This window comes from Camelus ferus, chromosome 6 (genome assembly GCF_009834535.1).
Source record: "Camelus ferus isolate YT-003-E chromosome 6, BCGSAC_Cfer_1.0, whole genome shotgun sequence".
NCBI lineage: Eukaryota > Metazoa > Chordata > Mammalia > Artiodactyla > Camelidae > Camelus > Camelus ferus.
The window spans coordinates 72,168,937-72,184,161 of NC_045701.1; the positions used below are offsets into that span (position 1 = coordinate 72,168,937).

Consider the following 15,225-nt stretch of genomic DNA (forward strand, 5'->3'; position numbering starts at 1 on the left):
TGGCATTCAAAACAAGAGCTATTTATTACAAAAGTAAATGGCCTCTGATTATCTGTGGAAACTTTTTTTAATATATAAAATGTGGTTCAAGAAGCTGGCTGGAGGTTGGAATGACTGACAAATGTCTTCGTTCTCCACCAGCAAGTTTGCAGGGCGTGTCACACTCTGCCAGCTCCTGTGGGCTGGACACCGCTCAACAGCCCCCTCCCCAGAATCATCCAACAGCAGAACCTGAGTACTTGGAGCTGCATCAACCCATGTGGCCTTATCCCCAGAGAAGTGTCTGCCAGTCTGGGCAAAGAGGAAGAGGAGGGAGTGGGCACACAGCTCTTCTCCCATCTTGGGGAAGCAGTGGAAGAGACAGAGGAAACTTTTGTCCCTGGTGTGGCCAGTGAGGAGGGAGGGATGGGCAGGAAGCTGGCTGAGCTTTCTCCTTCCTTTCATCCTCACTCAGAGTGGCTGCCCCTCTGGCTCCTTCTGAGCATCTCCCTTCCAACAAGTTCTCATTAGGAAATAAGAAGGCACAAGGGAACATCAGCCACCTCCAGCTTGTCATTGTCGGTCACTGTTCTTTGCTGAGAGCCAAGCACAGGTTCCAACATCCCACCACCAGGAGAGCCCACCTAGATGGCTGCCCCCACCCAGCTCAGAAGAAACTGACTCGGCCTGTGGTGGGGAAGGGTGGGAAGGGGTTGTGGGGGGTGGAGGAGGGCGGGCAGTGAGCGGAGGTTTTCCTTCCCTTCCAGAAATGCAATTAAGCAAGCAGCCCAGACTCAGCACCCGGCAGTGCTTCCTGCTGGGGGAAGTCAAAAGGGCCGCAGCCCTGGGAAAGGGAGGTCATCAGGCCCCAGATCTAATTAACAAACCTGCCTTGCTTTTGACGTTGCTGCATTTCCTCTATTAACATTAATGATGGTTGGTCTGAACGTGGCCAGAAGCTTCCCTCCCCACCACCCAGTAGGTAGCACAGCCTGTCCTTGGGACCAATTTCCAGTCTCCGTGGCAACCGCCTAGCAAAGATGCTCTGAAGAGCTCTGACCCTGTCAGAGTTGATGGGGGCTACAGAGGAGGGAAGATGGAGTGTGGCAGAGATTCATCATTAAACCTTGAGGTATCACAGTCCTCTGAGACAAAGTAATACTTTGTCATGCACCAGGAGAATGGAGGCAGCTGAAGGACTGGCCTTGGGTTAGTTCAGTTCTGACCTGAGGGTTTTCTTTATCCCCTTCATTTGGGGAGGAAGTGAAAGGAACAGCTCTGAGCTTCTTGCTTGGGCTTCAAAGTGGTAGAGAGTAGAAGGCTTGATGCATCTCTAGGTGCTCTGGGTCTTGAGGGAAAAGAGATTCGTAAAACAGTGACAGAGAAAGGAAAGGGAATGGAGTGAAAGAGGGGTGTCAGCAGGGGAGGACTAGAGAAGTAAAAATGGGGAACACTTGGTAAGTGACAAGAACACCAGCCTAGGCAGGCTAGAGCAGCCCACATCCCAACACCCCACTGGGACACCAGAGCCCAGCACCACACAGATCCCTGCTCTGCCACACATCCGCCTCCACTGCTAGGAAAGGGGTCCCAGAGGCTCTCCCCGAAGCTGGGAGAATGCATCCGTCCCGCTCCCACAGCCAGGCTGGAAGCAGAGGGCAAAGGGTGGGTAGCCAGAAATCGCCTCTGGCACACAGGGCCAGAAACACACAGCAGCCAAGGACAGGGCACCAATCCTCCCACCAGTCTCAGGGTGTCACACTCCCAGACGGCGAGGAACCGAGGGCTGAGGAGGGCCAACAGGGCTGTGAGTTCTCAGCTGCCTGGTCCTGGGGCCCAGTCCTCTGCGGACATTTCGGGCAGGACGTCCAGACCTGCTGCCACGGAGGAGACTTCCCCACAGCAGCCACTAGGGGAAGAGTTGGGAGGCCGGCCCTCTAGCTCAGGGGCACTCAGCTGCATTTGTTTATTTGTGGGAAGGAGGGCAGCACGGTGTTGACAATCCCATCTGCTCTGCCCTTGGTGATATCCCAAAGTGGGGCCAGTGCTTTCAGCGTTCTTGGAGGTCTGAGAATTTTTGATGAACATTACAAACCAAATCCAGTTTGAAAAAAATACCAGAAAATATTACTGTAGCCCTGGACGATTTCTTAGAGTTTATGACACTTAGCTGTCCACAGTCACGATCTATATTCCACAGGTATACGGACAAACATACCCTCACACGCACGCTCTCTCACACGCTCACACCCACCCCTTGCACACTCATCCTTCCGTACACTGCACACTCGGGGAAACGGGCTGAGAGATGTCATCGCCTGTTGCTGAGCCATGTCCAGCGGTGGAAATTCTGCAGACAGAGCAGAGCTCTCTTCAGCGCTGGGCTAATCCCGAGATGCTCCCAGGGCTTGGTCCTGACAGGCAGCAGAATTCCGCAGGTTCCTCGGGTAGCTTCCTCCACAGTTGGGAAGGTCCAGGGACTGGCTCTGCAGCTGGCTGTCCCCAGGAAGTTCCTGGACTCAGGCTGGTGTCCTTGCAGTGGCCTCAAAAGTCCCATGATTCCAGCCACCTTAGTCCTGCCATCGGACTTCGGGGGTCCTGGGCTAGGGGACCAACCATCCCATAAGCCAGAGGGTGGAAGAGGTAGAAGCTGAGGGAGAGAATCCAGGGGGAAGCAGTTGGCATCCCAGTGCCTCAGCGAGGTACGGGGCCTGCAGATCTCTGAAATTCAGCTTCTCCTGCTGGAGCTCACCGGACTTTCTCCACCTACAAGACCCACCCCTCCTGTCACCATGTCTGCATGAGTTTGCTGCCTGAGTACACTGAATCCTGCGAGCTCGGCAGAGGCTGACTTAATGACAATAAAAGGAAGAGCTCTTCCCAAGAGGCCCAGGGGACAGCAGTCCAGGTCCTGGTCATGGACGGTTTGGCCCACAGTATTTGTTCAAATGTGGCAGTGCTCTCAGTTCACAGGCCCCCATTCCCTGTTCAGGCTTTTATGTTGCCCCCTGGTCCCCTAAGACCAGTGACTGTCAACAGCGGATCTGTGAGACTTGTAAGGTGGAGAAAGGCAGGGCGGCTTGCCAAAACCACCTCCTTCCAGTTATTCTGAGCCACACCACACCCCCTGCGCCTCTCTACCACCTGCTCCCTCACCCCAGCGAGAGCTGTTCCTGTTGGGAGCCACATGACTAAAAGGGGGCACCCTCCCACCTAGGCCAGAGTGGTCTAAAAGCTGGGAGCCACTGGCAAGAGGAAAGAATGCAGAGAGTCAGCAATGTTTCTCTCATCTGGCTGCACACTGGGGTCACCTGGGGAGCTTTGAAAACAGTGCATGATGGGACCCGACTAGACCCAGCTGAATCAGAGCCTCTGGAGATGCAGGCAGGCATCAGGGTGCTTCAAAAGCACCCCAGGGCATTCTAAATACCTCCGGGGCTGAGGCATCAAGGTTGAGGTGGGCAGCAAGGGAAGAGGTGGGGGACGATCACCTGTAGGCAATTCCAAGGAGCAGGCTGAGGATTCCCACCGCATGTATGCCCCCGGCCAGGGGAAAGCAGGCCAGGCTCCAGGCACAGAGCCGCAGGAGAGTGTCCCACAGAATGCCTAGTAGAAGGAAGAGAAGCCTCGTACCAGTCTGTTAGAGGATGCCTTCTGAGGCAGCAGAAGGAGCCACCCAGGTCAGGGGAGCAAAGGGTTTCCCCCTCAGTGGGCTGCTCCATGGCAGCCTTGTCCTCCTTCCCCTCCCACGCCCCTATCACCCAGATCCAGGTGGGCAGCGCTGACCTGTCAGCATGCTGGAGAACAGCATGGCGGGGAAGTAGTGGTGGAAGTAGAGGATCCGGCCCATCAGGAAGAATGGGAAGTAATGGAGCATCCAGCCAAACAGGAGCTGCCCGCCTCCTCGCAGAAGGACCCAGGACAGACCTAGGCCCCAAGGAGCACAGCCCTAGTCAGCCGACGGAGAGGGCGCAGAGAACCTGGTCCAGTCCAGCTCTGCCCCTTCCTTGCTATGTGACTTGAATAAGCCACAGCACATTACTGAGTCTTCCTTCCCTTATTCGGACCAAACTGAACAACTCTGCAGCAGCTGGCAGAAGAGAGGAGCAGCTGCTTGCTCTCTGGCCCAGTGAGGCTTCCGCACCCACAGCAGGGGCCAAACACCAGCAGGAGGCAGCCCGGCCTCCATCTCCATCTCCTGCATCGTTGCTGCCACATAAATCTTTGCAGCAGCAGACAGGTCGGAGGTGAGGACAGAGATGAGGATGGATGTGGGAGGAGGTGGTCTGGGCCCGCTCAGACGTGGAGTGGCAGAGGCAGAAGGAGCCCATGTGAATGTCTCAGATGCTGTGGTCCATGGCCTGGCAGCTAAAGTTACCAGGAGCAGCACTAGGATGGGAACCCACAGACCATGCCTTGGGGCTCCTCTCTCCCTGACTTGAGGTCAAGGCCATGGAATGAGGGGACAGAAGAGAAAAGATGGGCAGCTTTGCACAGAGCATAGAGGTTAGAAGTGAAGGTTCTGAACAGACTGCTTCGATGAGAACCTCAGCTTTATCCCTTACAGTATATATTGTGGAACAAGTTTCTTAACCTCTTTGTGCCTTGGTTTCCTGCTCCATAAAATATGGGTAATAAACTCTACTTTATAGCATTGTTGGGAGAATGTAGTATTTAACACAGCACTGGGCATTTGGTGGCCATGAGCTCTAAAAAGAGAAGGGAAGGGGAGAGGGAAAGGCGAAGGATGGCCCCTCAGCCTGAGTGCAGGCACCCTGCCGGCCGCTAGGTTAGAAGCAGGAGAGCCCAGGGACCTGACCTTCAACCTCGGCAGGCAGACGTGCCCCCCTCTGCACAGCCACAGCGACGATGCTCCCTGAGAGGAGGTAGAGGCCAATGCTCAGCAGATTCAGCCACCAAACCACCTGCAGGGAAACAGGAGCAGGAGGGTGAGAGAAAGCAGCAGCTCTCCATGGGCACAGCCGAGGGCCCCAAGCGGGGTGTGCAGGATGCTCACCGGGTTGCCGAGCAGATACACCCGGAAGTCCATGTCACTGATTCCCGAGAAGTGCAAGCCCTAGGGAGCAGAGGACACACTGCTGCCCCATAGCTCAGCTCCTCCCAGCTGCGCAAGTTCCAGGGGGAGGGAGACAGGCCACCTCTCCCAGACAGGGAACCTGGACAGGAGGCTCAGAGCGGGCTCTGTGGGAAGGCTGGGTCCGAATGAGAGCAGAAAACAGAGGCCATTGCTGGCCACCCCACGCCAGGCAAGGCCTCGTCCTGCCACCCCAGCACACCCCAGCACACCCCACCTCCACCAAGTCTCAACGGTCTCTTTCTTGGCTCCATTCCCTGGGAGGAGCCCTCGCCTGGCCCTACCTGATAGTTGATAGGCCAGTGCCAGGGTTTGGATGTGAACTCATTGTCCTTGGGTTTGAGGCCACTGTTTCCCTGCAGGAGAGTGGCAAAGAAAAGCTAGTCAAGACAGAGATCCAGGAGGCTGATGGGAACGTTGAGGGTTGGGTTTCTTTGCTATATGGCCAGGTGTCAAGAGGAGCCCTCTCCTCTCCACACTCCCTCCCCTACTGGGAGGATCAGGTGCTCATTCTCAGTCATCGCCCACTGGCTTACAACTGCCTTACTTCTCCCAACAAGCAAGCCTCCACTTCCCAGCAGAGACAAGTCCGCTCAGACCCTCTCTGCATGAGAGAAAGAGGAAAAGAGACTTGTTTCCCATGGGTGCAAAATATATATCCATCTTCCAGGCCCAGTATAAGGTGTCAAGAAGATGAGAAGGAGCATATGAAATCAGGCTGACTTATTTGTTCCCTTGAAAGACCAATTTCAAACACAAACCCAGAAACTTCGTTAAGTTCCTGGACTTTGAATAAGTAAGTTTAGCCTAGTGTTTTCTCAGCTTTTTTTTCATTATTGTCTGCCCCCACCCAGCCTTTTCAGACATTTTTTCCCTAAACACCCCCCATGACATTTAAAAGTATTTTTTATTGCTGTATAATTGACATATAACATTATACTAGTTTCAGGTATACAATATGACTTAATATTCATATATACTGCAAAACAATCACCACAGTAAGTCCCTCCATGACATTTTACTACCACAGCTATGCTGTATATATGTTTACATACTATAAGAATACCTGTGCTTTGTACATTGTTTTGCTTTTTGCCCTGCAAGAATACATTTTACCCCCAGGAGGGATATCATTCTGGCAGAAAATGCACACTCTAGCCTGCAGGACCCAGCCTCAGTCCCTTTAATCCAGTAGTCAGTAATATCCAACAACCTGTCTACATGGCAAAATCAGGCCTTTGCTAAAACAAGAAGGAAAAGGGTCAGGATTCTGGATGTTAACCATTGGGACTGGCATCAGGCTCGTCATCAGGACAAACTGAGAAGGCCATTTCCTGAGGAGGGAAGCAAGGTGCTAGGAGTTAGGTCCAGGTTTCTCCACCCAGGCACTGTTGACATTTTGGGCTGGAGAGGTCTTTGGTGGGGGCTGGCCTGCACAGTGTAGAATGTTTAGCATCCCTGGCTTCTACTCACTAGATGCCAGAAGCACCCCTAACCCTTCATTATGCCAGCCAAAACATCTCCAGATATTGCCAAATATATCCTGCCCACTGTTGAGAACCACTGGTCTAGCCCAAGAAAGATCCAGGTCTGTTTCAGTGAACCACCACCCAGTGTCTTTCTAACCCAGCTCCTCAAGGGGTTGGAAATCATTGGCAGGACTTCCTATGGGGGCTGGGTTGCTCTTCTAGGGTCAAAAGTGCCAGGGTTGGGTGTCATATCCAAAGGTGCCGACCGTACAGTCCCTGAACCATTATAGCCATCTGAAGGGCCTCAGAATGAATCACTCTGGACCCCAGAGCAACTACTGAGGAAAATCAATTCCTTCAAGCCAGTACAGTTCAGTCTCAAACGCGGGGACTCCAGCCAGAGCTACAACAAACCAAGGGCATCCTACACATTAAACTCTTAAGAAATGCACTCCTTTAATAAACCAAGAAATGGAAAGAAAAAAATCCATAACCATTATAGGCATGTGTATTTATACGCTGTCTCCTATGCTTAACACCTAGCAGGCTGGCTCCACTAACCTCAGCATGCAGGGCAGCCTTCTCCGCCCAGGCCTTGGGCCCTCTACTCGGCTAGCAGAACTGTTCCCCGCAGTTTCTGGACTATTTTGATCCCTCTCTCCATCCTGACTCTATATCAATTGAATAAGAAAGGTTCCTCGTGTCCCTTTTCTTCTTTGACTCTACCTCTCAGATAATGAAAGAAGAAATTTGACTATTTATTTAGACTTAGTCTTCAAATTCTACCCAGACATAAAATGATATTTTGACTGACAGGCACATATTCAAAACAGCTATGTCATCAGGCCAGAGTGACAGCTACAAGCAGAGAGTCAGAGAAGAAGTGACCCAAAGATTGCTTATTGTCAACTCATCACCTCCCAATGTGCAGAAACGACAAAATTGGAATTTTGAAACTTAATCTGGTGAAATAAGTCAACTGTATTTGCTGAGTACAGCTTACATAATCACTTCCAGGAAGGACCAGTTGACAGTGGTTCACCGGGGGGGAAATAACAACTGCTACACCTCTCTGCCTCCCTGCAGGGAGGCGTGCACCAGGCTTGAGATCAGGGATTCCTAAAGATCGTTCTTGCAGAACACTGGTTTTCCATAAGCCACAGCAAAGGTCTCCCCCTAAACATCAAAACTGCAGCAGGATTTCTCCAGTTCACGGGCAAATTTTAGGCTAGTGGGTAGAGTTTTCTCAATTTAAAGATCCCTTCTCTCAGTTGTTCTTAAACCTTTGATGTTAGCTATCAGTTACTAATGACAGAGAGTACGGTGAGTCTTAAATACCCAAAAAAAGAACCAACCATGCCCCTTAAACACTTTGTTTCTGTCTGAAAACATGAGCAGGCTGATGGTCAGGATTTTATGCTGCACATAAACAACACACTCAAATTAGCTATTCATCCTAACTGATCCTAATTTCAATGTGATGGAATGAACAATCAGTGTCTCATGATTTTCAGACAAGAGCTCTATTATTTGCAGGAGCTCTGCTATTAGAACAGATCTGAGAATCAGTTAGAGGCAGAGGAGTGTAGTGGTAGCCTGGATCCACCTCTTACATTCAGCTGTGTGACCCTGGGCAAGCTCCTTAACCTCTGTGCCTCAGCTCCTTTACCTGTCACCTGGGAACAGTAATCTCTGTAGGACTGTAATAAGTATTTTAAAAGTTAATATATGTACAGTGCTTGGAGTAGTGCCTGGCACATAAGAGCTGCACAAGCGTTCCTCATCATTGTTACCATAATCACTATCATCGCCGTCATCACTCAATGCCTTTGAAGACCAAGTAAACCAGTAAGTGAAAAGACTTTCAAAGTCCTCCACAAGAGGGCAGTGGGTCTATACCGTAGTTACTGATTTGTGATCCACATTTATGGAGGCCCAAGAGCTCATAGAGAAGCCACCAAATGGGAAGGGGCCACAGTACCCAGATCATCAGCATGTGGGACTCCAGCAAGATCTCGGGAAAACTGGGCTGCAGCACGTCCAGGCTGATGTTTGGCACTAGAAAAAGAAATGACAGAGGAGTGAAGCTTTCTCACACACCCTCTCGTCACAGTCTGTGGTATCCACACTGCTGCCAGGGTCTGAGTGTAGCCTTCCTGACAAGCAAACAGGCAGGTGAGAGTGCTGAGGAGATGGGAGGATCCTCAACCCTCCTTCAGCCTGTATGAACCACTCAGCAGGGATTCCGAGGGAGGCAGTGGCAGCAGATGAGACAGCCTGCCCCGGTGCTCCCACAGCCCTCGGCACCATCATCCTTCAAGCCGATGCTGCCTCAAACGCTGCTCTCCCCACCAGGCAGGTCTGTGAGGACAGGGACCAAGCCTATCTCATTTAAAGCACTCCCCGGGCCCCACATGATTCCTGGCACAGTCAATAAGGAGTTGTTTAATTAGTTACTTAATTAGCTGGTTGGTTAAATTGAGTGGTAAAAAGAATGAAGTGGGAAGCATGGAAAGGAGAAATCGAGCAGAAGCTTGAAGGAGGTAGTTCAGGAGGACAGATGATAAATGCAAAAACTCACTGAGGTGAACATGACACTAAAGAGGAAATGTCAGTCTGGAGCCTGGGAGTGTAACCCCGGGGATCTGATCAAGAGCTGCAGCCATCAGTTTCTGTAAAAGCATTGGCTGGATGTGGGTGGGGAGGAGCGCAACACAGGGGCATAAAGGGAAAGCACCAGCCTGCTCTAAGCCTTGAGGGAGGGGGCAGGTAAAGCCCAGAGTGGATAGAAAAGCCCAGAAGGAGGAAAGGAGGATGGACCTGCATTACAGGCAGCGAGGAGAAGTCAAATCCAGCGAGAGGCGAGGAATGACAAGAGACAACCAGCTTTGGCCTTGAGTGAGGTCACTGCACTTTAGGGAGAGGAGTTTAAGGAAGATGGGACGTTTAAGTGGATGGGAAGAAAAAGGAGCTACTTATCTAGACAACTTCTATGGCGAGATGAGGTTTAAGAAAGGAAGGAAATTGCAATAATAAGATAAAATGGCAGGGGAGTCTATAAAGGTTTATTTTCCTAAGATAAGAGTTACTTATAAATGTTTCCCTTCAGAGCCAGCCCAGGACATGACCTCACTCACATTTGGGATTGATGTGGTCCTCTACATTCCAGATGGAGTTGAGAGTTCCCTTTAGGTATGGAGAGCAGGTGACTTCAAACTGCTCCCAGCCCCTGCGAAAAGGGGTCACAGATGTCTCTCAGAAGACCTGAAGGCCACCAGAGAGCAGCTCCGTCAACTGCTCTTAGATCCATGGCATCCCTCTCTCTCCAACCCAGGGGCCATGCTTTTTTCAGCCTCACACTTTCATAGTCCATGACTATCCTAGGTACAGCCTAGCACACAACATTCCCATTTAAAAATAGACACAACTCCAGAGAGTTGTATCACAAGCCAGATATGCAAATGTTTTTCTGATCACAACACATAAACCACCAAAGGAACTCTGGACCTCTGGGCTCCATAAAACTCCTGATGCCTTTTCTCCCTCCACCCACCACTAAAAAAAAGGCAAACACGAGGTGAACACTGACCATTGGGAAATGGAAGTTTCTGGCTTACTCCTATAGTGTGAAAGGAAAAGCATAAGCCTCTACTGGAAAATCAAAAGCCAGAGACTCACCACTTGGGCAGGATCTTTCCCGAGGAGCCCAGAACACAACCTGTGGCCAGATGGATGAGTCGAATTCGACTTCTCAGCACTTTGATTCGGTTTTCAAATTTTCTGTTTACAACCTCAATTCGCCAGAAGTCATTTGAGTCCCCTGTCCCATTCTGCCACATAAATCAAGAAAAAAAATACAAATAAAGTAAAATGACTCTAGAGAAGGCATATCAGAAAAGGGAGATGGCCACACTTTCAGATGCCATCATGTTACAAAGGTCAAAGACCAAACTGGCCTAAATGACTGAGGTGGGAAAGGGAACAAGAGGGCCATAGAAGTATCCCAAGTGGCTGCCATTGCCAGCACTCACTATTACTATCAAGAAAAGTAGTGTAACCCCTGGAAACTGAAGTTCAGTTCTTTACTTCATAGGCCTAGAGTTTAAGTTCTAAATAGGTGTTTTCACCCTTAAACCAAACTCAAGGCATCATCGTGAGCCAACGGAAATAGATTTGGGCTATTTGCATCCATTACCTTGGCCATATGGACACTCACTTTTCTAAGTCAGAAAGGTCTGGCCTAGACATCGTACTTTGGAAATTAAGACAGTTGTGTATAATTCCCCTTGGGAGATGCCCACCAGGAAAAGATGAAGTTCAAAGTCTTGGCTCTCGTATAATGTGGGATGAGCAAATAGAAAGAGGGTTAGGAATTCCAATTTAAGGAACCCAGAATCTTTACTAACATACCAAAGCCCTGGGAAGGAAATGTAACAGAGAGTCATAAACCCAGTTTTCCACTAGTTGTTTTTATTTTCAAATGACTCCCCAAGCCATAAGGGCTTACAGAGCTTCCTCTGTTAAGTGCATCACCCCAAGCCAGTAAAAATCTAAAAGCAATGTGGATAACATCCCTCTGCAGAACAGGGAAGTAATCCTTAAAATTGAAGCAATGAGAATTAGGGCTCTGGCGAAGGATAAACTTGTATATTTATCTGGGGTCATGTTGTGGCCCTGTGACTTCTAAGTACAATATGATTTTAAAAGAGACCCAAATAGTATTCATATTTGACATTTATTAAGTGTCAGAACATAAAAATGGCATGGTTATTATGGGAGGCAAGAGATGGAAACAAATAGACTTCATAGGCTGCCTTTCCCACAGCGAGCCTGCCCAAAAAGTTCCAAAATGTTAAGAGACCTGTGCAACCTCCAATCCTTTAGGAACATTCCAGAATTCTGGAGAGGACGTGTTCTACCACATGGCCCTGAGCCAGGCCCCATAATTTTTTACATCCTGCTCATACTCGAGTGGTTCACTTACTATGCCATAGCCAGTGACCTGATAGTGCTTCCGGGTCAGGGGGGCCTCATGATAGTGACTGTGCAAGTTCCGAGAAGTCCTAGAAATTAAGAGAGAAGGGCTATTATCCTAAAGAAAAGAGATATGCAATGTTTGTTCTTTTACCAAGGATATTCACAGTCATCTTTTAGGATAAGACAAATCAGAATCCAAACTATTCAGTCCAACATATCAGGAGCTTCTTGCCTATTCACTCACAAGAAATATCCAGAGAACTGGAGAAGTGCCCAAACCAGGAGGGACAGACTGGGGCTTCATTTCTTGTTCATCCCATGACAGCTCGGGGGCAGGGGATGGCCGAACGCACGCATTGGTGGCTTTGAGGCAAGCTAGCCTGACTTAGGATGCGGGTTTAGGGAGAAGAAAATTAAAGCTTGTCATCTACATGTGCCTGAGATAGGTAATCTGCCTCCTTCCCACTTACTCTTTCTACTCCCACTACCAGTTTTATAAAGTGGGGATCTGTGGGGGAAGTGGAAGGCTTAATTTAGATTTTATTTACTTTGTGTTGTTTGTAATAACCCTTACTTTTATCCATAATAAGTAATCAATGTTCATTATAAAAATAGAGGAAATTTGTAAAAATAAAACTTAACTAATAAATATTACATTTTGATTTATTAATAAAATAAACTTTATTTGATAACAATAAAATAAAATTTAAGTATCCATAATCCTACTGACTAGAATAAAACCACTGCTCATAGCTTTCCTATATGTATATATAAAATCCCTGATTTAAAAAAAAATCCATATCTGACAATTCATATGAAATTTTCATAGTGCTACTTCTGTTGTCTATTGTTCTGTTCATTCTTGAACACGGTGCTCTATTTCCTTGTGTGCTTAGTTATTTTTTACTGTGTACTATTCACTGTCACTGAAAAACTATTTATAGGAATGGATAGCAATGTCTTTCTCAAAAGAAGATTAACATTTGCTTTTAGCCAGGCACCTAGGAGACATTACCAGTCTAGCTAGGGTCATGTTCATTTAAATTCGTGGCTTGAAGATGCTGAGACCATCCAGGTGAAATGAATTTGGGTTGCAAATCCATGTGAAGATCAACTAGTAAATATACAACTTCTCAAGGAACCAGATTCAGTGTCCCCCTCACCCCACCCTCCCAAACATACTCTGGATATAAGTAGATAGGGCAAATTTAACTTTACCCTAAGTCTTTGGGGTTACAAATTTAGGGAAAGATCATATTATCTACCACTTTAGGTGAGCCTAGCGCTTTGATTTTAAACCTCCTTCTCTCAAGAGGCAGTTGAAGACCAAAGATCAAAACTCAAGATTGTGGGATCAAGGGCAAAAGTGGTTGCAGTGCCCCACTTATTTCTCTCGATTCCGTCTTTCACTGAGATTTTGACCCAGTACCTCCTCACTATCTTATCAGCTCTTTGATGCTTCTAAGGTGTTTTTACATTATTCCAGCACTTTTAGTTATTTTTCAGTGAGAACATTAGTTAAATGAACTACTTTGCCATATTCAGAAACAGACTCCTACATCTCTTTGAAGGTAGCCATTTAAGAAGCTTTGGGCATATGCAGAATAGATAAACAAGATCATACTGTATAGCACAGGGAAATATATACAAGATCTTGTGGTAGCTCACAGAGAAAAAAAAATGTGACCATGAATACATGTACGTTCATGCATAACTGAAAAATTGTGCTGTACACTGAAATTTGACACAACATTGTAAAATGACTATAACTGAGTAAAAAAATATTAAAAAAAAAAAAAGCTCCCTACCTTTGGTGTCCATACCACTCATTTATCCCAAACAGCAAATTTACTTACTCTTTGTGTTCTAGTCGAATGATGTCTCCATGTCTCACAAACTCCACGGGGAGTGAAGGGTCTAGGGGATCTGCCAAGAAGAAACAAGCAGTGATGTCTGAAATCATTCACCCATTAGGCTGGTATTAACCGAGGGCCTACTGGTAAAGAGACAGAGTATGACATGTATGTGCTAGAGGTACTGACAGAGTGCTGTGGGACCAAAGCCCCTAACTGTCTCAGAGGATTAGGGAAGGGTGTTCCAGAGATAACCTTTGGAGAGACTCTTAAAGGAGAGGGAAAAGTTCGTCAGGTGAACAGGCTGGGGAAAGGCACAGAGGTATGAAACAGCAAAACTCATGATGAATGGCAAATGAATGTGCATGGTTAGAATGAGAGGGCAGAAAGGAGAGTAGGAACAGGTGAGGGTGTGAACAAGAGGGGCCAGGCTAGGAAGTGCCGCCTTCATCTGACAAGTACTGAAGCCCCCACTGGAGGACTTTTAAGCTGGGAAGCTAAATAATAAGATTTCCTTTTAGTAGTAAAAATACATCCTTCCAAATATTAATTTCATGCAAATGACCATTTGCCCAGCTCTCCTCAAAATCAAATGTTAAACCCTGAAAAATTTTCCACTCATTATCTTGTCTCTGGCAATAGACTTGACAAATGTGAGGCAAAGAAAATGATGAAATGATGAAAGAAAGGACTACCTCTGTATCAGTGAGAAATCAAGACCAATCAGGATCTAGGAAAGTGATGACAATGGAAAATCAGTTGGCAGTAATCACACCAACACAGAAGGATCCTTGCAAATTTCTGTCCCAAGCAGTAGACACTGACACTCATGGTCAGGAAAGACAAATTTTGTCAGCACAAATCACTGGCTCTCAAGAGAATTAGAGAACTACAGAAATGCCCATTCCTACACTGCCTTCTAAGGTCTCCTAAAAAGAGTAATCAGCAAGATGACAAATCAAATAAGTCAATGGGAGAGAGGTTTTACTTCAGATGGATCTGTAGGGGAGGGTCACTGATGGCCACCAAGAACACGAAGCCCTTAGTCTACAGTTCCCACCTCCCTAATTTCTTATACTGATCTGCCTTTACATGAATCCTTAGCTGCTGGGTGAAATGCAGCCACCTTAACATGGAAGCCACAACAAAATAACAGAACAGGGATGTTCATGCTTTGTTCCATGCCCACATGACTTTCAGAGCAAAGCTGGTCTTCCTTCATAACCCCTCATGGCAATGGACCACTTGTGTTTGGCCTATTGGATCAAAACACAATCAATACCAGTATTATAGGAATACAGAAATAGACCCTGCCCAATGGTGTCATAATTTATATTACTGAGGAGCAGGAGGCAGACAGTGGTCATGAAGACCATATTTCTAGCCTAAAAACCACGGCAATAAGAGGAGGTGGAGAAAGTGAACAGAGAAGGTAAATTTAGATGAGCCATCGCCCACTTCCTCACAAAGGCCAGGAGCAGCTGAACCGAGACAGGCTGAGCCAGGTGGTGTTGGCCGAGGAGCTACAGAGAACACCTGCAGCACAGGACAATCAGCAGGGGCCAGAAGGTGAGTGGGAAATGCCCTCTGTCCTCTTCTTGACTGCAACAGAAGGCACAGCCTGCAGCTAGGGTGCTATCTAACCAAAAAGCAGAAGAGTATAGCCCTTGTCATAAAGCCCTGGGAGCCAGGTAAGTGTGCTTCAGAGCAGCTCTGCCCAGGCCAGTCAGAGGCAAAGGCTCAGGCATTGAGGGAGGCCCCAGTCTAGACAAGCCCAGTCACAGGGCTGGCAGGCCCACAGATCTCCAACTGACTGGCCCAGTCCAGGGATGACCAGTGGGCAGCAGCACTC

At 48.1% G+C, this 15,225-nt stretch overlaps 1 protein-coding gene across 2 annotated transcripts in view; it reads right to left on the bottom strand.

The window, feature by feature from the left end:
• Positions 1 to 15,225, bottom strand: part of POMT2 (protein O-mannosyltransferase 2) — a 41,432-nt gene continuing 26,207 nt past the window's right edge. For both annotated transcript variants that reach the window (XM_032482437.1, XM_006184446.3), the window contains 11 exons: positions 13,377 to 13,446; positions 11,528 to 11,606; positions 10,222 to 10,373; positions 9,681 to 9,772; positions 8,525 to 8,601; positions 5,359 to 5,430; positions 4,997 to 5,056; positions 4,799 to 4,904; positions 3,766 to 3,906; positions 3,471 to 3,585; positions 1 to 2,629 (listed from right to left, as the gene is read on the bottom strand). In XM_032482437.1, coding sequence (XP_032338328.1) covers positions 2,524 to 2,629; positions 3,471 to 3,585; positions 3,766 to 3,906; positions 4,799 to 4,904; positions 4,997 to 5,056; positions 5,359 to 5,430; positions 8,525 to 8,601; positions 9,681 to 9,772; positions 10,222 to 10,373; positions 11,528 to 11,606; positions 13,377 to 13,446 — 1,070 coding nt within the window. In that variant the 3' untranslated portion in view covers positions 1 to 2,523. The remainder of the gene's footprint in view (positions 2,630 to 3,470; positions 3,586 to 3,765; positions 3,907 to 4,798; positions 4,905 to 4,996; positions 5,057 to 5,358; positions 5,431 to 8,524; positions 8,602 to 9,680; positions 9,773 to 10,221; positions 10,374 to 11,527; positions 11,607 to 13,376; positions 13,447 to 15,225) is intronic.